Source organism: Callithrix jacchus, chromosome 5, assembly GCF_049354715.1.
Source record: "Callithrix jacchus isolate 240 chromosome 5, calJac240_pri, whole genome shotgun sequence".
NCBI lineage: Eukaryota > Metazoa > Chordata > Mammalia > Primates > Cebidae > Callithrix > Callithrix jacchus.
This window is the reverse complement of record NC_133506.1, coordinates 7,785,075-7,811,717: the sequence shown is the minus strand read 5'-3', so window position 1 is coordinate 7,811,717 and position 26,643 is coordinate 7,785,075. Positions and strand designations below refer to the sequence as shown.

General features: G+C 42.3%; 2 protein-coding genes and 1 non-coding gene across 6 annotated transcripts; 2 read left to right on the top strand and 1 right to left on the bottom strand.

Annotated features, from left to right (window-relative positions):
• The first annotated feature begins 1,617 nt into the window (after positions 1-1,617).
• DEFB118 (defensin beta 118) lies at positions 1,618-4,438 on the top strand. Its single transcript, XM_002747388.6, has 2 exons — positions 1,618-1,725; positions 3,398-4,438. Exons 1-2 carry the CDS (start codon positions 1,668-1,670, stop codon positions 3,709-3,711), a joined length of 372 nt encoding a protein of 123 aa, XP_002747434.1. The 5' UTR covers positions 1,618-1,667; the 3' UTR covers positions 3,712-4,438.
• Positions 4,439-6,819: 2,381 nt separating this feature from the next.
• LOC144582924 (small nucleolar RNA SNORA40) lies at positions 6,820-6,947 on the top strand. Its single transcript, XR_013536475.1, has one exon. It is a non-coding gene; the product is annotated as a small nucleolar RNA SNORA40 (small nucleolar RNA).
• Positions 6,948-7,647: 700 nt separating this feature from the next.
• On the bottom strand, positions 7,648-20,294 carry DEFB119 (defensin beta 119). Of its 4 annotated transcripts, none has more exons than XM_008995588.5 (3): positions 20,018-20,294; positions 19,507-19,578; positions 7,648-7,921 (listed from the first exon to the last, which is right to left on the bottom strand). In XM_008995588.5, the coding sequence occupies exons 2-3, from the start codon at positions 19,565-19,567 to the stop codon at positions 7,728-7,730; spliced, it is 255 nt and encodes an 84-aa protein (XP_008993836.1). In that variant the 5' UTR covers positions 19,568-19,578; positions 20,018-20,294; the 3' UTR covers positions 7,648-7,727. The 4 variants fall into 4 exon arrangements, with proteins under 4 accessions (XP_008993836.1, XP_078231589.1, XP_017827357.1 ...); XM_017971868.4 differs by lacking the exon at positions 7,648-7,921 and adding an exon at positions 10,461-18,325; XM_078375463.1 differs by lacking the exon at positions 20,018-20,294 and having other exon boundaries at positions 19,507-19,629.
• Positions 20,295-26,643: the final 6,349 nt, after the last annotated feature.

Here is a 26,643-nt window from a genome sequence, read left to right as displayed (position 1 = left end):
TTGCATGGCATTAGGCTGGTGAAACGCAGCATTCACCAAGTCCCGAAGGACTCCATGTTGATTTTGGTCTTTGCGCATCTCCATCTCCTTGGAGACTCAACAAGGTGAGAAGCCCTGAGTTTCCCCTCATGACTTCAATGTGTGATGATCTCACATTGTGGAAATTTTAGGAAAATCTTGTCCTAAATCAGAAGCACTTGGAACAGCAGCTGTGGTTAAGACCAGGAGTACTGGCCACAATCCTGCAAAATGTTCCTGGACCAATTGCCCTCATCCAATTAGTTTTTGTTACTAAGTTACTATGAGCTCCCTGCTGATGTCACTCTCTCTAAACTATAGATGTTGAAATATTAGGAACTCTATTTCTCTTCTTGGAAACCTAACAACAAGTAAACTTGAGTTACAAGAATAAACCACTACTGAAACACAGCAGCACTCAAAAAAGAAAAAAAATTAATAAATAAGCTGTAACGTAGAGACTAAAACTATTATCATGTTACAGGTAAGAAAACTTAGGTCCAGACCAGGAGCAGTGGCTCACACCTGTAATCCCAGCACTTTGGAAGGCCAAGGTGGGCAGATCACTTGAGGTCACGAGTTTGAGACCAGTCTGGCCAACATGGTGAAACCCTATCTCTACTAAAAATACAAAAGTTAGCTCTCCACATGGTTCTATCCAGAAGTCTCTTCACTCACATGGCAACCCCGCTAAATCCATTGATTTTTCTCACTGTGAAGGTCATCAATTCCAGAAGAGAAAAGTCAGCAACCTCCTCTAAAGCTTTACAGAGACTTTGAGAGCCAAATAAACAAGAGGGAGCAAAAGTTTAAACAGGATGAAAATGCAAAAAAAGCAACACAGGACCCAGGCTAACTCTGTGGGTGACATCAAGGTTCTGCCTCCCAAAAGCAGGCCTAAACGTTGGGGTCTTTGTGGACAGCTCCCAGACCTCTGATGTCCCTCATGGTGCCCTTGTCAAAAGCAACACCACAACTTATTGTAGATCTGCCTTCAGTCGGGATTTTTTTTTAAATGACATTGAGTAGTACCCTCCTTTGAATTTTATAAATGATCTCCCTCAAACTTCTGCAGCAAATAACTTCTTGGCCAAGTCATTTTTCCTGGTGGGCACATAAGAGAGGGATTTGGCTTATAGATTGACATATGTTCATTATCGTTTATTTCCACAAACCTTCACTGAGAGCATGCTTTGTGCCATGGGGACTCAAAAATGAAAGACACATTCCCTGCTCTCAGGAATTTCACAGCCCAGTGCAGGAAACACACAGATAAGTAGACCATTCAAAAGCAGGATTATGCTAGAGTGAGACAGGCTGTGAAGAATGGCTGGGCCCTAATGAAAGATTGGGGAAAGCCAGGGAAGACGTCCCAGTGTGAATCCTCCCTCTCCATTGCTCCAAACACCTCCTCAAAGCCTGTGACTTGTAACCCTCTGCATGCCCTCCCAGTGCCTGGATCAAATGCTCAGCCTGTGTGCCACACAACAGACTGTTGTTACGCATGGATAAGCTCTTAGATATCTGGCTGGTTCAGTGCCCATCCCTCTGCCCCTACTGCAGAGAAGCCAATAAAACTCTTGTGCAGACTCACACTGCACACAGTGTTCTGAACCCCTGGATCCACTGCCTCCTGTTTCCCAAGGACCATGAAACCCCTGCTGCTGGCTCTTTCAATGCTTGTGCTCCTACCCCAAGTGATCCCAGGTAATCAGAGGTCAGGGAAGCTACAAAAATAGAGGTATAGTGGGTTCTGGCTCATGAGCATTCCAATGTGTCACTTACCCCCCAACCTGGGCAACTCCACAGCTCCCACAGTGGGACTATGTTCCTGACTGGGGTAAAACCTGGGAGTAGAGCAAGTTATCCTCAATGGACAGGGGCACTCCCACCATCCAGAGCTGGCCTTTGTGCTATATTCCAAGTTACCACCTAAGGAACTAGAGGAAAGCTAGACTCACTTCCGTTCTCTTTCCAACTTGTGCCAGCTCTTGAAAATGATTCCTGCAGCCCACTTTGCTATGTTTTCTTGGCCCTAAAAGTCCTGCTATAGCTGTAATGAGGTTCTTTTTGTTTTCTAATATTCTAGAATTTGGTGAACAGGTCAGAAAATATCATCAGAGCTGTTATATGGAAGACAGAACTGGCTTTTCTTCTTCCTTCTATGATAGAAGTCTAAGCTTTTCATAATCACTGCTTTCTTAAGTATATCTAAAGGCAAGACCAGAACTTTGAAATTACTGGTGAAGAAGCCTACTTTCCCCTTTGTTTTATGTTTTTTAAGATGCATTTCAATGTATGATTGAGCTTACGTAAACATGAATTCAAATATTTCTGTTTTAAAACAAAGTAAGCACATTCTGTGCATGGCTACGCAGCACTCTTTTTTTTTTGAGACAAAGTTTCTCTTTTGTCTCCCAGGCTGGAGTTCAATGGTGCAATCTCAGCTCACTGCAACCTCCACCTCCCGGGTTCAAATGATTCTCCTGCTTCAGCCTCCCAAGTAGCTAGGATTACAGGCATGTGCCACCATGCCCAGGTAATTTTGTATTTTTAGTAGAGATGGGGTTTCTCCATGTTGGTCAGGCTGGTCTTGAACTCGCAACCTCAGGTGATGCACCCGCCTTGGCCTCCCAAAGTGCTGGGATTACAGGCATGAGCCACTGTGCCTAGCTTTTTTTTTTTTTTTTTTTTTAGAAGGAATCTTGCTTTGTCACCTGGCTAGATTGTCACCACCTAGCAGTGGTACAATCTCAGCTCACTGCAACCTCTGCCTCCTGGGTTCAAGCAATTCTTCTGCTTCAGCCTCTCAAGTACCTGAGATTACAGGTGTGCACCATCATGCCCAACTAATTTCTGTGTTTCTAGTAGAGACAGGGTTTCACCATGTTGGCCATGGCTGGTCTTGAACTCCTGACCTCAGGTGATCCACCAGCTTTGGCCTCCCAAAACGCTGGGATTACAGGTGTGAGCCACAGCGCCCGGCCCTATACAGCACTATTATTTCACTTACTATTTTGTGGCGATCTTTCCCTGTTACCAATCTAAATATCTGCCTCATTGTTTATAAAGTTGTAAAGTTCCACTGTGGAATGCCAAAGTCATATATGGTCATTTGAGACAACACATCAATAATATGCTTGTACAAATATTAATATATTTACATATTTGAACAATGGCTTAAATAGGATAGATTCCTAGAAGGCAAATAACCAAGTTAAAGGTAAGTCTGGTGGGGTGGGAAGAAAATAAAGGTAAGTCTAAAAATATTTATTCCATTAATGCCTCTATTCCTCTGCCTTCATAGCAGAGAGGCCAATAACTTGTTCAGACTCCCACTGCGCACAGTGTTCTGAACGTCTTTCCTTTTATTATTCAGCCTATAGTGGTGAAAAAAAATGCTGGAACAAATCAGGGCACTGCAGGAAACAATGCAAAGATGGAGAAGCAGTGAGGGAAACATGCAAAAATCTTCGTGTCTGCTGCATTCCATCCTATGAAGACCGCAAGCAAGTTCCTACGACATCTTCCACACCCTTGAGTGATTCATCACCAGGAAGTATGGATGATATTTTAACAGTAAAATTCACTACAGACTACTTTGAAGTAAGCAGCAAGAAAGACGTGGTTGAAGAGTCTGAGTCAGGATGGGGAACTCAGACCTCTCTCCCAAATGTTCCCCATAGCTCATGACTTCCTCTCGGATGTCACTCACCCCTGTCCTCGGAGTGATGAACTAAGTCACATATAGATAAAGCACTGAAAATACCACAGTGACCCTTCCACCCCCTACCAATATGTAATTCTATTAATAGATAAACAGCTATGTAAATAAGCCTAAAATTGTCACTATTTCCAGTGATAAACTCTTCAGTGCTCTTCTTGGAATGTCAAATTATTTCCACAAGTTTTAACCTACCTTTAGTATTTCTTGTTTGCTAGTGACCTATGCACCACCTCAGTAGCTTAGTTAACTATTCCAACAACAATTTTTTTATGTGTCTTCCTGTCTTCCCAAAAGGCGTTTTAATAGCAGCATAAGTGTTCATGATCAAAATTCTAAATCTTTGTCTCTGTGAAAGTAGCTACCAGGACACTAAAAGCTTTTTTTTCTAGAACAGGAGACACTTCAGGTGAAAGCATTCATTTTCCTACTATGGTCTTGGAGCCATGTTTCATCTCTCACTGTAGGAAATTGGCTGCCCCAAGCGTGAGCTATGAAGACTCCTCTTTGTCCCAGTGGCTTCGGGGTTGAAATAGAAGCTGTCGAAAAGCTTCTATGCCTCCATAAACCCATTTCTTTGACCAAGTCTTGATCTTACATGAACATCCAAAGGTAAGGATGCCCCTCAATTGTGGGTGAAAGGATGGATCATTTGTCCACCTGATTACTGAGAGCTTTACTTGTCTCCCTCTGATACCAAAAAAAGTTTTCACACCCTGTCCCATCCGCTTAACTCTACCACAGACTTCATTGTTACAAATCTTCCAATTTTGCTCTTCCCAAGTACCTAAACAACCCGCCAATCCATTACCAGTGTTCACGAATTACTATAGATCCATACCTAGGCAAGCCTTCCTTCTACTGGAAAGATTTCCCTTAACCACTGTCTTATAGGCCACCGCTACGTAAGGCTGTAATGTAGCACTTCTGTCCGGTGCTGTAGATCATTCTACAAATCTGGCCTTGCTTTTTCCTCCTGTGTTGACTAACCATAGGAACCCCTCATGATACCATTAGTGTGTGATGAAGGAGAGGCAATAAAACAGGAACGGGTGCGATAGGGATCTGAACCACCTGCTTCTGCAGTTTCTGCTTGCCAAACCTGCTAAGGTCCAGTTTTGAACATAGAACTTTCACTTAACACTGTAATGCTTCTTCACAGGTCTAATTGTATTATCCAAGGGGTTAGATAATACCTAACTCATGATGGGAAATTTGGGTCTCATTATTTTTTTAAACTTCTTATTCTTGATCAGTCTGATATTTGAAGTCTTTGAAAGTCTGAATCTCTAGTCTATGATTTCTGCTGACCTTAATTCATGGCACCTTATTTCCTTGTGTGTTTTGCGATTTGGGACTCTGGTCTGTCCATTTTCCTCTGAAGTTTAGTCGAATAAACTAGTTGAGTCCTGAGTTAAAGGTCTACTCCTTTGTTTGCCTCCGTCTGTTTGGCGCTACTAGTCTGGGACAACTTTAAGCTTGTTTTTTTTTTTTTTTTTTTTTTTTCCGCATGATCCATATACAGTGAATTCAGGCTGAGAGACTATATGAGCTCTACCTTGAGATAATAAATTCTCAGTGAAGATTTTTTTCTATTTGCTGAGTACTTAGGTTCAAAACCAGGCAATTTTCCATGAAAACCTCTGGTGAAGGAGAAGGGATGCTGTATCTGCTTTATTTTCACACAGTATTTTTAACACTTTAAAGACAGGTTTATGTAGGCATCTCCTACTAGATTCGTATTTTTTCAGAACCTAGTCACTGCCTTCTCTCCCCTGCCCACATCCACCTTGGCCAAAGCCATGGAAACCGAAGCTCAAGTTCACCTGATTCAGCAAGTGTCTTTGTGACAAAAGACACTGAAGCTGGCTTCAGTTACTGCCTTTGAAAGAGTGCCCACTTGCACTTGGTTTTAATACTCTTGGCCTTACTTTCTTGCAAGGTTAAAGATGCTTTAAAGTTTTGTTGTATATATATATATATATATATATATATTTTTTTTTTTTGAGACGGAGTTTCGCTCTTGTTACCCAGGCTGGAGCACAATGGTGCGATCTCCGCTCACCACAACCTCCGCCTCCTGGGTTCAGGCAATTCTCCTGCCTCAGCCTCCTGAGTAGCTGGGATTACAGGCACACGCCACCATGCCCAGCTAATTTTTTGTATTTTTAGTAGAGACGGGGTTTCACCATGTCGACCAGGATGGTCTCTATCTGTTGACCTCGTGATCCACCCGCCTCGGTCTCCCAAAGTGCTGGGATTACAGGCTTGAGCCACCGTTGTTGTATATTTTAAGTGAGTTTTTCTCACTGTTTTCAGTGGCGGGATCAGCCTGGGTTCTTCACCCAGTATTCTTCCTGAAACGGAGTCCAAAACCAACACTTTATCCAGATCATAGACTTCGTTGTTGGGATGGGTGCCAGCACCAGAGGAAGGAGAAAAAAAGACGTTTGTCAAAGGATGAAACTATAGCTCACGTCTAAAACCAAAATGCTGAAATGATTGCTTTCTTAAAAACAGGAGAGCCATGCTGCTCCATCGTAAGTTCCTTCAGCAGAGCAAAGTGTTGAACTTACACAGCATTTGGGGAACACATTCTGAGGGAGTTGTGTTGGCTACAGGAGTGGGAATTGGTCAATGACAATTTAGAAGTATGTACACTGAAAAGAATTCAAACCTGATTGGCATAATCAAAGCATAGTGCTGTCACTGGCAATTAGCTATCAGAAGTGTGTTCACTGAAGCAAGTTGTCATTGATCAATGAAAAAAGTTTAAAACGTTTCAAGGTATTTACTTGTTATAGTGACCATAGGACTATCAGCCTTTTCCTAGGAATGTGGAGAGTTTTTATTCTCAGATGAGAACAGTAACCCGGGAAGAATCCAATGGACAAATAACAGATGATGATGGAGAAGGGGCAGCCTGAAAGTTAGGAAGAAAACAAAGGGTGAAATCACAGAAGACTAGGCGGTTAAGGTTTTCAGGGAGAGAACAACCCACAGAGGCAATGCTGCCCAAAAGCAGATGGAGATACAAGTTGAGGAGCATTAGGAAACTTTGAAAAAGGAGGTCCAGCTGCACTTGTTTATGTTTTTGTTTAACTTGTGGACAAAGACTTATAGACACGTGCAAAAAATAAATCCTCTTTTGCAACCCAGAACTCATTGTTTAGCAGGAGTTTTGATATGTATAAGGAGGAATAATTATTATTAAAATAAAAGGAGGCCCACTAGTGAGCTTGGCCAGAGCACAGTGAGCACAGAGGCAAACTGTAGTGAGTTGAGGAGAGTCAGAAAAGTAGAGAAAGAGAGTGGGTAAGTACTACCCTACTTCTGACAGAATTTAGAACTTACTAGTGGGAGTTACGACTTTAAAAGTGAAATTAAAATTTTATATTAAAAAGCTGGTATTAGTTCTCATTGGAGGCATAAGCCTCTTTTTTTTGAAGAATTAAAGGACCTTAACTATCAGCAACAGCATCCAATATTCAAGGACCATCTGCAATAACCACCAAACAGACCCCTCAGCCTCACAGCTTGAAACCAGCACAGCTTATTCCACATTACAACAGGTCTCTTGGTTCTAAAATGTTTTCATGAACTAAATCAAAGTTGTCTACAAGACCTCCACCTACTTACCCATGCATCCATCCCACTGGTTGTAGACCCTCTCTGAGTCCTACATGGCACAGATTGAGTCATAATCTGCCTAAAACCTTCAACCCTCCCTCATTGGATTCATTCTTCCCCCTTCCTCACCGGCCTGTCTAGCTTCTCTGTAATTGTTACCCCAGTTTTCCAGCCTTCTCTCTCACAGGGCCCATCCAGAATGAGACAGGCATTGTCACCATGCGAAGCCCAGTCTCTCCCTGTGATTTCCATTGGATCAAAGACAGACAAGCATGGCAGGTACATGAATTTTAATGAGGGGGGTTGACAGCAGGTCTCGGTGCCCAGGGAGCTTGAGAATGGTGATCGCCAGCACTCAAGGTAGCCTTGGCCACTGCTTCTCATAAGACCAGTCAGTATTTTCCTCTTTGCCAGAAATGCTTATCCTCATGTAGGACTGGAGGCAGCAGAACTGATAATTTCTGCAATAGAAGTACGGCTGTTCATTCTTTTTGCAAGAGGCCCTACAGATTCCACTGTTACCCATGCATAGAAGGATGTGACGTTTGCCTGGCAAAAGAAAAAATACATATAAATAGTTAATTTCCACCTAGGAAAGACATAAATCCGATACATTAGGAAGCATCCTAAAAGTCTAAAGGGGAAAAAGAAACCTAAAGGGTAATATTGAGTTCCACTTCCAGAGACCTTGGAACCTAAGGAAGGACACAGCCATGAATTCCCTGGGTTTTCTTTTTGCCTCATCAAGCCCAGACTTGTGCTGGAGAGACTGGCAACCTAGAAACACAAACTAGTGTAGACACAGAGTCCCAAAAAAAGTCTCCCCTCTCTAGCCAAAGAACCAGAAAAGGTCAACCTAGCAAGAGAGAACATTTTAGACAATAACCGTTCCACTCCAGGAAAAACCAAAGACAAAACTACTCTCCCACTCATACATCCACCAAAGAAGGCCACGTGGGGAGCCTCAAATTCTGCCCTTTCCACGTTGTAAGGAGGTGTGGGGAGCAGGGAATGTTATCATTGCTGGATGGTCACAATGCCCATCACCACCACGCAGTGTCGATAGGAATCGGGTGGGGAACTTTGATTTCCCCTATCTGGTGGGAAGAAGGCATCCATCTCTCTACCTCCTTGATGGGGTTGTGACAGAGGGGGCCTAGTGTAGAGACAGGACTTTCACCACCACGCAGTAGTAACAGGGCCACCACTTCCTGTGATGTGACTTGGAGGCCACATGGGGAACAAAACGTACCTCCCCATCCCAACCAAGCGGTATCCGAGGAGACACACCTGGACTTCCACCCCCACCTTGCAGTATCCAGGCAGCGCCCCACTGTCCTCACCAGAGCCATGTCAGAGGAAGCAAGCCAACAAAGACCATTGAAATACAATCCAGTATCTCATAACATAATACCAGAAATGTCCAGGTCCCAGCAAAAATTACTCATTGTAATTATAACCAGGAGAATCTCAACTTCAATGAAAAAAAAAAAAAGACAATCAACAGAACTGAGAGCAACCCAAGTTGTGTGTATCTATAGTTCATTCCTTTTACTTCTAAGTAATATTCCACGGTACACATGTAGTACAGTCTATTTAATCACTTGTCTATTGAGGGCCATTTTGGTTGTTTCCAGGTCTATTGGGTGTTTGGAGTTTTTTTCTAAGACCAAGTTCTTTATTTAACAACTTCTCCCCCAAATAAAATGTTTTTGAAAATCCTTATCGTTTATAAATTAAAGAGGATCAACCTGATAATAGGTGAAATTTTTGGATAAAATGACAGGAACATTTAAACATACAATGGACTAAATAAAGGGTTTTTTATACTCTTGTTTCTAGTAATAATAAAATAGGTCATTTGGAACAAATATCTGGCAGACGAAAGGTGGACACTTTTCTTCCTTTTGTTTTGAGACAGAGTCTTGCTCTGTTGCCCAGGCTGGAATGCAATGGCATGATCTCAGCTCACTGCAACCTCTGCCTCCCGGGTTCAGGAGATTTTCACACCTTGGCCTCCCATGTAGCTAAGATTACAGGCTCATGCCACCACGCCCAGCTAATCGTATTTTTAGCAGAGATGAGGTTTCACAATGTTGGCCAGGTTGGTCTCGAACTCCCGACCTCAAGTGATCTGCCCGCCTCAGCCTCCCAAAGTCCATTGTACCTGGCCTGGATACATTCTTTTAATTTGTCAGAGGGCATTAAAAGACAAGATAATGGAGGATGAGTGGGCCTTAACTAAGAAAAAGTTTGGAAAACCACTATTTTAATTTTAGCTGTTCTAATAGGTAGGTAGTAGTGTCTTATTCTGGTCTGAATATGCATTTCTCTATTGGCTAATAATGTTGAATATCTTTTCAAGTGCTTATTTGCTATCTGTACATCCCCTTCAGTGAAATGTCTTTTCATATTTTGGCCATTTCTAATTGGATTGTTTATTATTGTTGAGTCTTAGGAGTTGGTTCTATATTCCAGATACAAGCTCTTTGCCAGATATGTGGTTGGAAAATAATCTTGCCCTGTTGTAATTTGTCTTTTCACTCATCCTCTTCACAGGGTCTTTTGCAGAATGAAAGTTTTAAATTTTGAGTGAGTCCAATTTATTGATTCTCCTTGTTAGGTTGTCCTTTCGTATCTAAGACCTCTTCACCAAGCACTCGGTCTGAAGGTTTTTCCTACTCTTTCTTCTAGAAGTTTTATAGTTTTACATTTTATATTTAAATATGTGATTGTTTAAAAATAATTTTCTTTAGAGATGGGGTCTTGCTTTGTTGCCCAGGCTGGAATGCAGTGGCACAATCATAGCTCACTGTAACCACAAACTCCCTAACTCAAGTGATCTTCCCACCTCAGCACTTTGAGTAGCTGGGAACTAGAGGCACATATCACCATGCCCAGCTAATTTCTTTTATTTTTGTAGAGATGGGATGTTGCCCAGGCTGGTCTGGAACTCCTGGACTCAATTGATCCTCCCACCTCAGCATCCTGAGTCACTGGGATTACAGATGTGAGCCACCATGACTGGCTCTCATGATCCATTTTGAGTAAATGTTTGTGAAAGGTGTGAGCTTTAGGTTTAGATTTCTTTTCTTTTTTTTTTTTTTTGCCTGTAGATATTCAATTGCTCCAGCATCATGTGTTGAGAAGAACCTTTCTCCAATGAATTGCTTTTGCACCTCTGTCAAAACTCAGTCGGCTATACTTGTATGAGGCTATGTCTGAGTTCCCTATGCTCTTCCACTGATCAGTGTATCTATCTCTCCACCAAGACCACACAATCTCAATTACTATATAAGTCTTAAAATCTGGTAGAATAATTCTTCCAACTTTGTTATTTTTCAAATTTGTTTGAGCTATTTTTGTTTGTTTGCAGATTTCTCTTTAGGCCTGTATAGACAGAATGATTTGTCTACCTCTACAAAAAAATCTTTCTGGGATTTTGACATAAATGCATATGCCAATTTGAGAAGAATTAATATCTGTTAGTTGAGTCTTACAAGATACTAAGATGGGGTGTCTCTTCATTTGTTTAGATATTATTTCTTTTACCAATATTCTGTAGTTTTCATCATTCAATTTCTGTATATAGCTTGTTAGATGCACACTTAAGTGTTTTCTTTTCTTGGAGTGACTTTGAATGATACTGTATTTTTAATTTTGGAGTGCACATGTTCATTGCTATTATATAGAAATATAATTGATTGGCATATGTTTACCTCGTATCCTCTGACCTTGCTGAACCTACTCATTAGTTTTAGGTGTTTTGCGTTTGCTTTTGTTTTATTTGGCTTTGTCTGTAGATTTCTTAGGATTTTCTACGTGAACCATGATGACATCCTCAGATAGACTCGGTTTTATTCCTTCCTGTCTAATCTGCATGCCTTTCATTTCCTTTTCTTGCCTTAATGCAATGGCTAGAAATACTCAGAACTAAAAGGAACAAATTATTGAGACACATAGTGTGGATGGATCTCAAGAGCATAATGCTGCTTAGCTGGGTGTGGTGCTCATGCCTGTAATCCCAGCACTTTGGCGTGAAGATCATTTGAGCTCCGGAGTTCAAGACTACCCTGGGTGACATGGCAAAAATCCATCTCTACAAGAAATAAAAAATTAGCCACACGTTGTAGCACAAATCTGTAGTCCCAGCTACTGGGGAGGCTGAGGTGAAAGGATCACTTGGGCCTGGGAGAAAGAGGTTGCAGTGAGCTAAGATCACGCCACTGCGCTCCAGCCTGGGTGACAGAGCCAGACCCTGTTTCAAAAAGAATGCTGAGCCAAAAAAAGCCAATCACGAAATCTCACATATGATTCTATTTATACAACACTGTCACGTGACAAAATTGCAGAGATGGGAAAACTGATTGGTGGTTGCCAGGGGTTTGGCACAGTGACAGTGGGTGGGGACAGGGAAGAGAACTGGTATGACTTTAAAGGAGCACCAGGAGGCAGATCTTCGTGGTGATGGAACAGTTCTGCAGCTCGGTCATGACGGTGGTTACATCTATCTACACATGATGAAATGGCATAGAAATATGCACACGCATTGTACCAATATCAGTTTCCTGGTTTTCATATTGTATTACAGCTACATAAAATCTAAGCCTTGGAGGAATCTGGGCGAAGACTACATGGGAACTCTCTCTTGTAACATCCTGTGAATCTATAATTATTTCAAAATAAAAAGTTAAAATATGAACAAATAAAATAACCTAAGGGGCTAACCAGAGATTGAAACAACAAAATCTAAAAAACATTAACACCTGAGTTCCAATCCCAGCTCCCGTTTTACTTGCTGTGTATCCTGGAGCAAGTTTCTGTGCCTCTCTGTTCTACCCCCTTTTTCTCATATGTACAGTGTAGACTGGAAAAATACCTAACCCCTAAGAGTTATGAGGATTAGTGGCTGAATACATAGAAAGCAATGAGGGACTGACACACAGTAAGAACTAAATGCATGTTAACTATTATTGTTGTTTTTATTATTATTTGAGCAAGACCCAGGAACTCCTCTGCATCCTTGCTAACCGTGCCAGCCAGAACCATATGTACCTGACACAGTGGTCCTCTGCTCCCTCCACCCCAGAAAGTTCTCCACCCAGATTCCTGGAACCTGGAGTCAGCCATTTGTACCCCCACCAGATCTACTCATGGTTTCACTTGTGAATTCATTATTCATATTCAAAAAATACTCCCTAGGCTGGGCATGGTGGCTCACACCTGTAATCCCAGCACTTTGGGAGGCCGAGGCGGGCAGATCACAAGATCAGGAGATCGAGACCATCCTGGCCAACATGGTGAAACCCCGTCTCTAGTAAAAATACAAAAATGAGCTGGGCATGGTGGTGCATGCCTGTAATCTCAGCTACTGGGGAGGCTGAGGCAAGAGAATGGCTTCAACCCAGGAGGTGGAGGTTGCAGTGAGCTGAGATGCACCGCACTCCAGTGCATCTCAAAAAAAGAAAAGAGAAACACTCAGTAAATCACATTCATACCCAGCAGCACTAGGCTTAACATCAGGCACACAGATGTAAACAAAACATTATCTCAGCCTCTAAGGATTTCCACCTAATATGTGTGTGGGGGATTGGTGGAAAGGGGACAATACTAAATAATTACACAATAACTAATATGTGTCATAACTTCTTAAGAGTGACAGTTTGTGCAGCCAATCAGAAATCAGTTTGGAGAAAGAGTGATAACCTAGAAAGGGGACATCAAATTCTCCATAGCCTTTAAAGAGCCAGTAAACAGAGAAGAAATGTTGCGTGCTGAGGGAAATTATGGTTCAAGCTAGAGTTGTATACTTAGCTACAATTTTCTCAACAGATGATATGGTTTGGCTATGGCCCCACTCAAATCTCGTCTTAAATGATAGCTCCCATAATCCCCACATATCACGGAAGGGATCCTGTGGGAGGTAATTGCATCATGGGGATAGGTTTTTCCTGTGCTGTTTTTGTGACAGTAAGTCTCGGGAGATCTGGCTGGGTGCAGTGGCTCACACCTATAATCCTAGCACTTTGGGAGGCCGAGGTGAGTGGGTCACTTGAGAGTTCAAGACCAGCCTGGCCAACATGGTGAAACCTTGTGTCTACCAAAAAATACAAAAATTAGTCAGGCATGGTGGCGTGCATCTATAATCCCAGCTACTCATGAGCCTGAGGCAGGAGACTGGCTTGAATCCGGAAGGTGGAGGCTGCAGTGAGCCAAGACTGTGCCATTGAACTCCAGCCTGGGCAACAGAACAAAACTCTGTTTAAAAAGAAAAGGAAAAAAAGAGTCTCACAAGATCTGATGGTTTTATAAAGGGCAGTTTCCCTGCACACACTCTTCCGCCTGCTGTCATGTAAAATGTGCTTTTGCTCCTCCTTTTCCTTCTGCCATGATTGTGAGGCCTCCCAGCCATGGGAAACTGTGAATCATTAAACCTCTTTTTCTTTATAAATTATCCAGTCATGGGTATTTCTTCATAGCAGTGTGAAAATGGGCTAACACAATAGTTAAGCATACAATTAGGTATTTTCAGAAGTAAACCCACTGAGAGACTTGATTACCAACAGGAGCTTCTTCAGAGTAAATTACAGGGGCATAAAAATATGTTCGACAGAATGAATCAGATCTAGTATTTGATAGCACAACATGGTGACTGCAGTTCACAATAATTTATCATACATTTTTAGATAGCTAAAAGAGTATAATTGGATTTTTTGTAACACAAAGAAGAATGCTTGAGGTGATGGATATGCCATTTACCCTGATGTGATCAGTATACACTGAATTCCTGTATCAAACTATTTCATGTACCCCATAAATATATACACCTACTATGTATCACAAAAATTAAAAATAAAAAAAATTTTTAAATAAAAAATTCACCAAAAACAAAAAAGTAAACTACAAGAAGAAAGGAAAGATTTCCTATATGAAGGGCTAAGAATCAAAGTGAAAGAATTGCAGACATGGTATGGGAAATTAAATCATGGTGGATGAGAGGTGAGTCACAACCACAGTATAAAGCATTACATTTAGGCAGATATCTGCAATGTGAAAACTGGAATTAGGACAAAAAGGGTCCTCTATTCTACATGTGTGCTGATTAGCATCAGCTGAGAGCCCTCCACCCTGACATTATCCTCCCTAAATACACGAAATGTAGACTTTTAGCACAAATTTTTAAAAACTTTTTCTAATGTTCAGAGACAGTGTTTCCACTGTTCACATTTCACGATGTTTTGATGGTCTTGTGAGTGGTAAGAGCAATAATTATCATTATCATTCTTTTCTTTTTGTTTTCAACCTAACCTAAGTCAATTCGCTCTGCCTTCTATTTTCTTTTTTAATATAGACACCACAAGACACCATCTCAACTGAGTTCACACATTATTGTAAATTTCAAAAAAAATTAAAAATTTTTTTAAAGCCACTGCTCTCACCTTAATCAGAATGAATGTGAATCCACAATACAACAAACAAACGTTTCTTCCTTAGATCCCAGGAATACAAATTAACAAACTGCTATGACAAGACTATTATTCTGCTAGACAGAGGTGAAGAAAGTCTAAAAGAGGCAAGGAATGATACCACCTCAACCCTCGCTGTTTTCTCAATTAAAAATCCTTTTTCTCCTCCAGATCTCTGCTCCTGCCTCACTTCAGGCTTCCCTGAGAATTGTCCCTTTCTCATAGAATGGCCAGAGTCAAGCGATAATCCAATGCCTTGCCGCACAAGTAGCTTTCATGGGCAGCCTGAGTGTCCCAGCTCACAGACAGGCAGCAAAACTGTGAAAAGACTATGCAGCTCCTGCCTCTGAAGTGGGCTGAAAAATAGATTGTGAACCTAAATGTGCGTCAACAGATGAAGGAACAAAGAAAGTTTGTATTACACACAATGGAGTACTATTTGGCCACAAAACATGAAATCCTGTCATTTGTGGCAACACGGATGATGTTAAGTGAAATAAAGCAGATACAGAAAGATAAATATTACTGTTCTTACTCATATGTGGAAACTTAAAAATGTGGATCTTGGCCCGGTGCTGTGGCTCACATCTGTAATCCCAGCACTATGGGAGGCCGAAGTGAGCAGATCACAAGGTCGAGAGATGGAGGCCATCCTGACTAGCATGGTGAATCCTTGTCTCTACTAAAAATACAAAAATTAGCTGGGCTTAGTGGCGCGCGCCTGTAGTCCCAGATGCTTGGGTGCCTGAGGCAGGAGAATTGCTTCATCCTAGGAGGCGGAGGTTGCTGTGAGCGGATATTGCGCCACTGCACTCCAGCCTGGCGACAGAGCAGGACTCTGTCTCCAAACAAACAAACAAAAAACCTGTGAGTCTCATTGAAGTAGAGAGCAGAATTGTGTTCATCAGAGACTGGGAAGGGTAAGCGGGAGGGGAAGATAAGGAGAGGTGGGTTAACAAATGCAAAATCACAGCTAGATAGGAGGAACATGGTCTAGTATTCCATAGCTCTATAGGGTGACTGAAATTAACTATCATTTATTGTATGTTTTCTTTTCTTTTTTTTTTGTTTGTTTGTTTGAAACAGATTCTTGCTCTATCAGCAAGGCTGGAGCGCAGCGGTGGAATCTCAGCTCACTGCAACCTCCGCCTCCCAGGTTCAAGTGATTTTCCTGACTCAGCCTCCCAAGTAGCTGGGATTACAGCCACCCAGCCTGGCTAATTTTTTGTATTTAGTAGAGACAGGGTTTCACCTTATTGACCAGGCTGGTCTCAAACTTCTGACCTCGTGGTGATCCACCCACCTCAGCCTCCCAAAATGCTGGGATTACAGGTGTGAGCCACCCGCATCCAGCCTATTGTGTATTTTCAATCAGCTACAAAGAGGATTTTGAATGTTCCCAACACAAAGAAATGATAAATGTTTGAAGTGATGGATATGCTAATTACTCTGATTTGATGGCTACACTTTCTATATGTGTATTGAACTATCACACTGTATACCATAAATATGTGCAATTATTATTTGTGAATTAAAAATAATAATTTTTTAAAAGAAATGTATTATCAACCAGAGCAGGATTCCATAGCAGGCACAACCCTAATATTTGCAGGTCCTAGGGCAAGAAGGCAAATGAAGGCTACTGTGTCATGTCATTTGTCTGCATACTTAAATGTTATTAATCAAGCTAATAAAATGAGTACATAAAATATATCCACCCTCATTTATGAGATAGCCCTTCATAATGACCTGAAAGGTCAGTTTTGAATTTATAATTATCTGATTCCTCAGAACTCCATGCCCAGCCCACAGCTCACCTCTCTTTTCAGCCATCCCCAACTCTGCTCACAGACCCTGCAAACAGGAGCATCCCTTGATGCCTCTCCTGCCTCGGGGTCTGCACCCAATTAGCCCAACCCCCCAGGAATGGACATTGAGGAAAGGCCCCTGTAGCTCCTTGAAGCAGGCACAAGGTTTCCCTGGGCAGGCAATCCCAGAACCCAGCTACTCAAAGCGTGGCTCAGAAAGGGAGGAGGACAGGCAAAGGCTCTTCATGGGCATATTCCCCTTGCCCCCAGCAACTCCTCACCCCATGGGGAGGGACTTAGCCAGAAGAAGGCCAGAGTCAGACCAAGATCAGAGGAGGGGCCCCTCTTTCAGAGTCTAAGAGCAGAAATATTGAGCTGAGAACAGAGTCTTCCTGGATGGGAGTGAACTCCTTCTGTCTGTCTCTGTGCCATGCACCATGCTTTACAGAACACTCTCAGCCCCTGGCCTCACAGCAGAGGACACAGTTCAGGGATAAACAACTGTGTTGGTTAAACGAGGCCCAGAGAATAGAACTTGGGATAATAAAGCCTGGGAAGACACCCGGATTCCCTAGATTCTCAATCAAAATTCTTAAATATTCCCCACGAGTGAGTCTTCTCCCAGGCTGAAGTACCAGTTGAAATGAGACAGGCTTCTGTCTCCCTCAGAGTCTAACACAGTTAGAAGGCACACAGCTCATATTCCACAAATCCTTGAGTAAATCAATGAACAATAGCAGCTGATGGCATTTGTTGAGTGCTTACCTTTGCACTATTATCTAATTTCATCCTTACCTCAATTCTGAAATAGATTCTACTATTGCTCTAATTTACAGACAAGGAAGATGAAGTTCTGAGAGGTTTATAAGCAAAGTCTGCCAGTAGTAAGTGGCAGAGCTGAGACGAATATGAATGAATGAACCAATAAAAGAATGGAAAAAAATGAATAATGAACAAATTCATACATAAATAAGTAAATCATGTGCTTTATCTTTTTTTAATACTTAGACACCTTCTGATCCCTGGGACTAGGGCTTTTGAGCACCAGAAGGTGTGTCAGCTGGTTTCCCTAGAACCCCAAGGATTTGGGTTCTATTAAGCCCCATCTACCCTCAGCCCATTCACTCTCAAGATGGACCAGCTGTCCCAGCACAAGGATTCTCCCACTCTCTAGGCATCTGCTATGCCTTTAAATCTCTCAGCTCCCACCATGTTCTCCCCAGTCCATTCCAGACTCAATAGCCTCTCCTGCCACTGGTAGATGGGAAACTGTCTTTGAGACTGTAACGATCACACCATTGCTATGACCCAGCCCTAGGGACTTCTCTCTATTATCTCTTTGCCTCCCCACCCCGCCATCCCCCCACCCTCAACCCATCTGGGGCATCATTCCTTATGATTGATAGACACAAGAAAAAAAATTGTGAGTTTTAATGCAATGTGGACCCTAAGCTTCCTGAAACAAAGCCATTTCTATCCATGATTTTTATTTCTCTTCGTTTGCGGAGCTGTTGTGGGTATCTGAGGAGTGGTCCAGCCAAGGGTTCCATGAATTGTTACTGGTTCGATTGTTAAATAGCGACTAGGGACACAGCACCGCTTACGATTTCGGCAGCGTATGATGCTGTCTTCATCATCTCTGCACAGCAACCGGCAGTGTCCATCCATCCAACACTCTACTTCAGGGCATACGAACAACAGTTAAGCAGATGTTAGTATCACGCAAGTGGAGGGAAAACAGAAGGCAGAGGAGGAACAGGAGGACAGGGAAGAAGAGAAGAAAGCCAGCTGAGTGAGTAATGCTAGACCCAGTTCCAGGAAAAGAGAGAAGAGTCCTTGAGAGGGAAGAGAACTGAGACAATGGTTCCAACTGAGAACTCTAAAGTTTTTGGGAGAGCCTTTTTCAGCCTTCTGTCTTCCTATCCCCAACTTCTTACTCCTTACTTTGGAATCAACTAAAGCTAATTAATGCCCCACCTTGCAGAGCTAGGAATGAGGGAAAAGGACATGATCACCTCTAATATTAGGCAACGAAGAGGATTCACTCATGTTACACAGACCCGATTTTTTATCCACAGCCTGACCCTGTTTAACATAAACCTAACAAGCCCTGGCTCCAGCTGCAACCCAATCTCCAATCTTCCTGATTAACCCAATTCAAACTCAAACTCATTCAGGCCTACCTTAATTAGAATTCCCAGCCTTACTCAACTCAATGCCCCCAGGCCCCAACTCCAAGCCAAACCCTAGTCTAATCTAATCCAAACTAATCAAACCCTAATCTAATCAAGTCACTAACCTCAATTCCCAGCAGTGTCCCATCAGCAAGCTGAACCCAAACACCCTGCACCATCCAGCACCGACTCCCAGCCTCAGCCCAAGCTCCAGCCTAATCCCAACACCAGCTCCACTCAACCCCAAATCCCATCCCCTCTCCAACTGTACCCTAAACCATCAGGAAAGCCCAGCTCCTCACCTCCAGCTCGTCCTAATATTCCTTCTATCATTCCAGTTCCAAGGTTTTTCCTCCACCTTCGCTCTAACCTCCCCAACCTTCACTCTAATCTCCCAAAGTCCTCAACAAGTCCCCCAGCCAGCACCTATGCTTTGCCACTCAAACCTCTCCCAAGCTCCCACCAGGATGTCATCCTGGCCCTCAAGCACCAGATGCTCCAAACATCTATCATCACACCACTCTGAAAAAAGAATCAGAGAGAGATATTAACAAGATGATCCTGGGGAAACCTCCCAAAGCAGCAGGAGAGAAGAAAAGGTTTCAAATGCTGCCCACAGTGAGAGGAGAGGGAAAGACAGGAAGCGCATGACCAGGAGCCCAGACCCCGAGAGAGGCTCACATTACCTGATACCACTGGTTCTTCTATGGCCAGAAGGATGGCAAGAAACAGGACAAGAAGTTTCATGGCTGGCACACCTGTGAGGAGGAGGTGAGTGAGCTGCAGCAGATGGAAACAGAGTTCCCTGCAGCAAGACAGAGATGAGCCTTGCTTTTATCAGCAGCGCTGTGGGCAGTGAATTAGAAAAGGAGGGGATTTATTGGAGGTCATCCAGGCCAAAGGACAGTGTGTAGCAGATGTCTGAGCAGAGCACAAGATGAGCGTGTGGGAAACTGGCCAGCACTCGTGCCAGTAAAGGGACAGGCCAATTAAAGCCATTTGGCCTTTGAGACCCACAAAGGAATTATTAATACTTAATAAATATATATCGAGAAATATTCAATTTAAAAATTACTTTGCATTTCTCTGATAAATAGAACATTTATTCAACACATGCACTGGTCTTCTTATTACTTCCTTTTGAATTATTTAGTCAGATATCTGGAAAATTCTACCGGACTGCTGTTGTGCACTTACCGATTTACAAGAGCTCTTCAGTGCTGTTATTATATCAGCTGCCTTGTCATGCTGGGTGACAGTACTCTTCTCCATGATTATGTTCTGCTTTAAGATATAGTACTTGCCTATACATGTTTAAAACATATTTAAAACATAAAAAATACATTAAACAGGCCGGTTGTGGTGGTTCACACCTGTAATCCCAGCACTTTGGGAGACCAAGGGGGCGGTGGATCACGAGGTCAGGAGCCTGGCCTGACCAGCCTGGCCAACATGGTGAAACCCTGTCTCCACTAAAAATAAAAAAATTAACCAGGGGCGGTGGTGGGCGCCTATAATCCCAGCTACTCAGTAGGCTGAGGCAGGAGAATCATGTGAACCCTGGAGGTGGAGACTGCAGTGAGCCGACATCGTGCCATTTCACTCCAGCCTGGGTGACAGTGTGAGATTCCATCACAAAAAAAAAAAAGAGTTATTAACTCTGAGAAGTAGGAGTCGGTGGCAACATAGTGAAGGAGGATTTAACTTTTTCCAGGCAGAAAATTGCTGTGCAGAGCCTAAAAGGAGAAAATTACAAAATGAGATCAGCCCAGATTCATCTTACATTTTTATCAAGAACTGAATGCACGCTAGATGCTGTGCTGGGCAAGCACTTCCCTGTCTCATCTCATTTCATTCTCCTGACAACCCTATGCCTTGAGTAGGAAGGTTCCCCATTTTAGAGATGAGAAAACAGAGCTGAGAAGTTTAAATGGCTTGCCTAGGGTCATGCAGCCTGGGTGACAGAGCAAGACTCCAGCTCAATAGATAATTAATTAATTAATTAATTAACGAATTAATTAATTAACCAAAAGTTACTTCTTCTCAGCTTTCGAACAGGATACATATGTCTAATGTCTTTCGGAACTTTCAATTTGCCAATCTTGTTCCCAGTTCAGGGCCTTAGCAGTTGTCATCTGTTCTCCCTGTAAAGCTCTTCCACCAAATCTGCCCATGAAAATCTCCTGCTCATCATTCCATATCATCCCAAATGTCACCTCCTTGGAGAGGCTTTCCCAGGCCACCTTAGATAACAGTACTCCAACCTGCAGTCACTCTGGACTGTAATAACTGTTTGTGACCTTCATATATGTACCTATTCTTTAAATTTTTATTTTACATGTTTGATCTTTGTCTCTCCACTTAGAATGTCAGAAACTTGGCTTATAACCCCAGTACCCATAACATCACCTGGTGCATTAAGATACTTATTCAGCCATTTTGACTGATATTCTCCCCAAAGAAGAATGATTCCCAAAGACAGACATGGATTTCTTTTTTATGTAAAAGTCTGGGTATACAGTTAAGTGTGGCAGCTTCACCATTCAGCAGGGAGCTAGATTCCTGCTGGCTTGATGCTCTGCCGTCTTCAAGAGGATGCTTCATGTGATGACTATGAGCTGCTCCAGTTCCCACCATTAAGTCCCCATCCAGCCATCAGGAAAGGAGAAATGGAAGTGAAATGCAACACCCTTTTCTTTAAGGACACCATTCAGAAGTTGCACCCCTCAGCTTGGCATGGTTGCCTTGCACCTATAAGCACAGCATTTTGAGAGACCGAGGTGGGTGGATCACTTGAGGTCAGGAGTTCCAGACCAGCCTGGCCAATCTGATGAAACTCTGTCTCTACTAAAAATACAAAAAAAAAAATAGCTGGGCATAGTGGTGGGCACTTGTAATCCCAGCTAATCAGGAGCATGAGGCAGGAGAATGGCTTTATCCCAGGAGATGGAGGTTGCAGTGAACCGAGATCACACCACTGCACACTGCACTCCAGCCTGGGCGACAGGACAAGACACCATCCCTACAAAAAATAATAATAAGTTGCACCCTTCACTTCCAATCCTGTCCACCTCCCAGAGCTCATTCAGACCGTCACACCCAGCTGCAAAAGAGGCTGGAAATATTTTCTTTATTCTAGGCAACCATTTCCAGCTAAAATTTAGGGGTTGTCTTACTAAGAAGGGAAAGAGATACACAGAGGAAGTTCTAGCAATCTCTGACATACCTGGCATTAAATATTAAATAATATTTAATAAATCTCTATAGACAATAAACAATAAATATCACTTAGTTTAATAACTAATTGCAGATAAGAAATAACGTATACATTGAGTACATCTATGAGAAGTGATCTAGTAGAGAAGAAACCCAAGTCCTTGTAACTCCAGGGCTTTGGAAGGCCAAGAGGGGAATCTGCTTGAGCCCAGGAATTCCAGACCAGCTTGGGCAACATATGTGACCTCATCACTACAAAAAAATTTTTTTTTAATTTGGCAGGTGTGGTGATACACACGTGTAGTCCCTGCTACTCAGGACCTGTAGTACCTGCCAAGATGGGAGGATTGATTAAGCCTAGGAGTTCAAGGCTGCAAAACATTCAAATGCTTGTTTTTCTGCATATTTCCCTGCAGCTAGAATATGGACACGTGGGTAGGTTCAGCCAATCAGATGACTCCCATGCTATTTTCTTTTTATTGCATTTTAGGTTTTGGGGTACATGTGCAGAACATGCAAGATAGTTGCATAGGTACACACCTGGCAGTGTGATTTGCTGTTTTCCTCCCCTTCACCCACATCTGGCATTTCTCTCCATGCTATCCCTCCCCAGCGCCCCCCGCACTGTCCCTCCCCTATTCCCCCCAATAGACCCCAGTGTGTAGTGCTACCCTCCCTGTGTCCATGTTTTCTCATTGTTCATCACCCGCCTATGAGTGAGAATATGTGGTATTTCATTTTCTGTTCTTGTGTCAGTTTGCTGAGAATGATGTTCTCCAGATTCATCCATGTCTACAAAGAACACGAACTCATCGTTTTTGATGGCTGCATAATATTCCATGGTGTATATGTGCCACATTTTTTCCAGTCCAATCTATCATTTATGGGCATTTGGGTTGGTTCCAGGTCTTTGCTATTGTAAACAGTGCTGCAATGAACATTCGTGTGCATGTGTCCTTATAGTAGAATGATTTATAGTCCTTTGGATATATACCCAGTAATGGGATTGCTGGGTCAAATGGAATTTCTATTTCTAGGTCCTTGAGGAATCGCCACACTGTCTTCCACAATGGTTGAACTAATTTACACTCCCACCAGCAGTGCAAAAGTTTTCCTATTTCTCCACATCCTCTCCAGCATCTGTTGTCTCCAGATTTTTTAATGATCACCATTCTAACTGGCGTGAGATGGTATCTCAAAGTAGTTTTAATTTGCATTTCTCTGATGACCAGTGATAATGACCATTTTTTCATATGTTTGTTGGCCTCATGTATGTCTGCTTTTGTAAAGTGTCTGTTCATATCCTTTGCCCAATTTTGAATGGGCTTGTTTGTTTTTTTCCTGTAAATCTGTTTGAGTTCTTTGTAAATTCTGGATATCAGCCCTTTGTCAGATGGGTAAACTGCAAAAATTTTTTCCCATTCTGTTGGTTGCCGATCCACTCTAGTGACTGTTTCTTTTGCTGTGCAGAAGCTGTGGAGTTTCATTAGGTCCCATTTGTCTATTTTGGCTTTTGCTGCCAATGCTTTTGGTGTTTTGGTCATGAAGTCCTTGCCTACTCCTATGTCCTGAATGGTTTTGCCTGGATTTCCTTCTAGGGTTTTTATGGTGCCAGGTCTTATGTTTAAGTCTTTAATCCATCGGGAGTTAATTTTAGTGTAAGGTGTCAGGAAGGGGTCCAGTTTCTGCTTTCTGCACATGGCTAGCCAGTTTTCCCAACACCATTTATTAAACAGGGAATCCTTTCCCCATTGCTTGTTTTTGTCAGGTTTATCAAAGATTGTATGGTTGTAGATATGTTGTGTTGCCTCCGATGCCTCTGTTCTGTTCCATTGGTCTATATCTCTGTTTTGGTACCAGTACCATGCTGTTTTGATTACTGTAGCCTTGTAGTATAGTTTGAAGTCCAGTAGTGTGATGCCTCCTGCTGTGTTCTTTTTGCTTAGAATTGACTTGGCTATGCGGGCTCTCTTTTGGTTCCATATGAAGTTCAAGGTGGTTTTTTCCAGCTCTGTGAAGAAAGTCAATGGTAGTTTGATGGGGATAGCGTTGAGTCTGTAAATTACTTTGGGCAGTATAGCCATTTTCACGATATTGATTCTTCCTAACCATGAACATGGAATGTTTCTCCATCTGTTTGTGTCCTCTCTTATTTCGTTGAGCAGTGGTTTGTAGTTCTCCTTGAAGAGGTCCCTTACGTTCCTTGTAAGTTGTATTCCTAGGTATTTTATTCTCTTTGTAGCAATTGTGAATGGCAGTTTGTTCTTGATTTGGCTTTCTTTAAGTCTGTTATTGGTGTATAGGAATGCTTGTGATTTTTGCACATTGATTTTATATCCTGAGACTTTGCTGAAGTTGCTTAACAGTTTCAGGAGTTTTTGGGCTGAGATGATGGGGTCCTCTAGGTATACTATCATGTCATCTGCAAATAGAGACAATTTGGCTTCCTCCTTTCCTATTTGAATACCCTTTATTTTTTTTTTCTTGCCTGATTGCTCTGGCTAGAACTTCCAGTACTATATTGAATAGGAGTGGTGAGAGAGGGCATCCTTGTCTAGTGCTCAATTTCAAAGGGAATGCTTCCAGTTTTTGCCCATTCAGTATGATATTGGCTGTTAGTTTGTCATAAATAGCTTTTATTATTTTGAGATACATTCCATCAATACCGAGTTTATTGAGGGTTTTTAGCATAAAGGGCTGTTGAATTTTGTCAAAGGCCTTCTCTGTGTCAATTGAGATAATCATGTGGTTTTTGTTTTTGGTTTTGTTTATGTGGTGAATTACGTTTATAGACTTGTGTATGTTGAACCAGCCTTGCATCCCCGGGATGAATCCTACTTGATCATGATGGATAAGTTTTTTGATGTGCTGTTGCAATCAGCTTGCCAGTATTTTATTGAAGATTTTTGCATCTATGTTCATCATGGATATTGGCCTGAAGTTTTCTTTTCTTGTTGAGTCTCTGCCGGGTTTTGGTATCAGGATGCTGTTGGTCTCATAAAATGATTTGGGAAGGATTCCCTCTTTTTGGATTATTTGGAATAGTTTCAGAAGGAATGGTAACAGTTTGTCTTTGTGTGTCTGGTAGAATTCCGCTGTGAACCCATCTGGACCTGGGCTTTTTTTTTTGTATGGTAGCCTCTTAATTGCTGCCTCGACTTCAGACCTTGTTATTGGTCTATTCATAGTTTCGGCTTCCTCCTGGTTTAGGCTTGGGAGGACACAGGTGTCCAGGAATTTATCCATTTCTTCCAGGTTTACTAGTTTATGTGCATAGAGTTGTTTGTAATATTCTCTGATGATGGTTTGAATTTCTGTGGAATCTGTGGTGATTTCCCCTTAATCGTTTTTTTTTTTTTTTTTATTGCATCTATTTGGTTGTTCTCTCTTTTCTTTTTTATCAATCTGGCTAGCGGTCTGTCTATTTTGTTGATCTTTTCAAAAAACCAGCTCTTGGATTTATTGATTTTTTGAAGGGTTTTTTGTGTCTCTATCTCCTTCAGTTCTGCTCTGATCTTGGTTATTTCTTGTCTTCTGCTAGGTTTTGAGTTTTTTTGATCTTGCTCCTCCAGCTCTTTCAATTTTGACATTAGGGTGTCAATTTTGGATCTCTCCACTCTTCTCATGTGGGCACTTATAGTTATATATTTTCCTCTAGAGACTGCTTTAAATGTGTCCCAGAAATTCTGGTATGTTGTCCCATGCTATTTTTTTAAATCAGGTGCTCATGATTCCAGGAAGAAGGAACAGTAGAGAATTTACCTTAGCAAAGGAGCCAGTGTCCAGGGGCAATAGGAAAGCAGGACAAATAGTTGTAGAGTTTAGGGTTCTGAGAAACGGAGTTTGGTGCAGCTGTGTCCTCACTAGACCGGGTCCCTGGCGTGATTTTTCACTCTGTCTCCTCTTACCCTACCTCCCTAGTCCTACCCATTTTCTAAATCTCGCTCTAGGAATTCTCTGAACTTCCAAGCAGACAAAAGATTCCGTTTGCTAAAAACTCTTATTGAAGGCCTGGTGTGGTAGCTCACACCTGTAATCCCAGCACTTTGGAAAGTCGAGGCAGGCAGATCATGAGCTCAGGAGTTCAAGGCCAGCCTGGCCAACATGGTAAAACCCCATCTTTACTAAAAACACAAAAATTAGCTGGGTATGGTGGTGTGCATCTGTAATCCCAGCTACTTGGCAGGCTGAGGTGGGAGAATTGCTTGAACTAGGACCCGGGAGGCAGAGGTTGCAGTGAGCCAAGATCATGCCACCATACTCCAGCCTGGGCTACAGAGTGAGACTCCATCTAAAATAAAAACAAAAAAAACCCTTATCAATGCAGTGACCGTGGGTAAGTTGTTTAAAAAGTTTTGGAGCTAATAATACTGGCTTATGGTTTGTTGTAACCTTTAAGTGATAAGTGCCTATCTAGAGTTCAGTACAGTGCCTGGCAGGTAGTAAGCTCAATACATCTTAGTTACAATTCTTTGTTTTGAGGTAAGGGAGGAGGGAATTTAGAGTCTTGAGCGTGTCTGTCCTCTACAGCCTCAGTGAAAGTGAAGCCAGGTTTCCTGCTGTGTCAGGGATTAGAGATTGGAGAAAACAAGTGAGATCTGGAGAAG

What these genes read in the sequence shown, in the direction of transcription:
- DEFB118 (XM_002747388.6), top strand. Translation starts at nt 1,668, where the DNA reads ATGAAACCCCTGCTGCTGGCTCTTTCAATGCTTGTGCTCCTACCCCAA. An exon ending in CCTACCCCAAGTGATCCCAG is followed by an intron (nt 1,726 to 3,397) that starts GTAATCAGAGGT and finishes TTTATTATTCAG; the next exon opens with CCTATAGTGGTGAAAAAAAA.
- DEFB119 (XM_017971868.4), bottom strand. Translation starts at nt 19,567, where the DNA reads ATGAAACTTCTTGTCCTGTTTCTTGCCATCCTTCTGGCCATAGAAGAA. An exon ending in AGAAGAACCAGTGGTATCAG is followed by an intron (nt 18,326 to 19,506) that starts GTAATGTGAGCC and finishes TATGCCCTGAAG; the next exon opens with TAGAGTGTTGGATGGATGGA.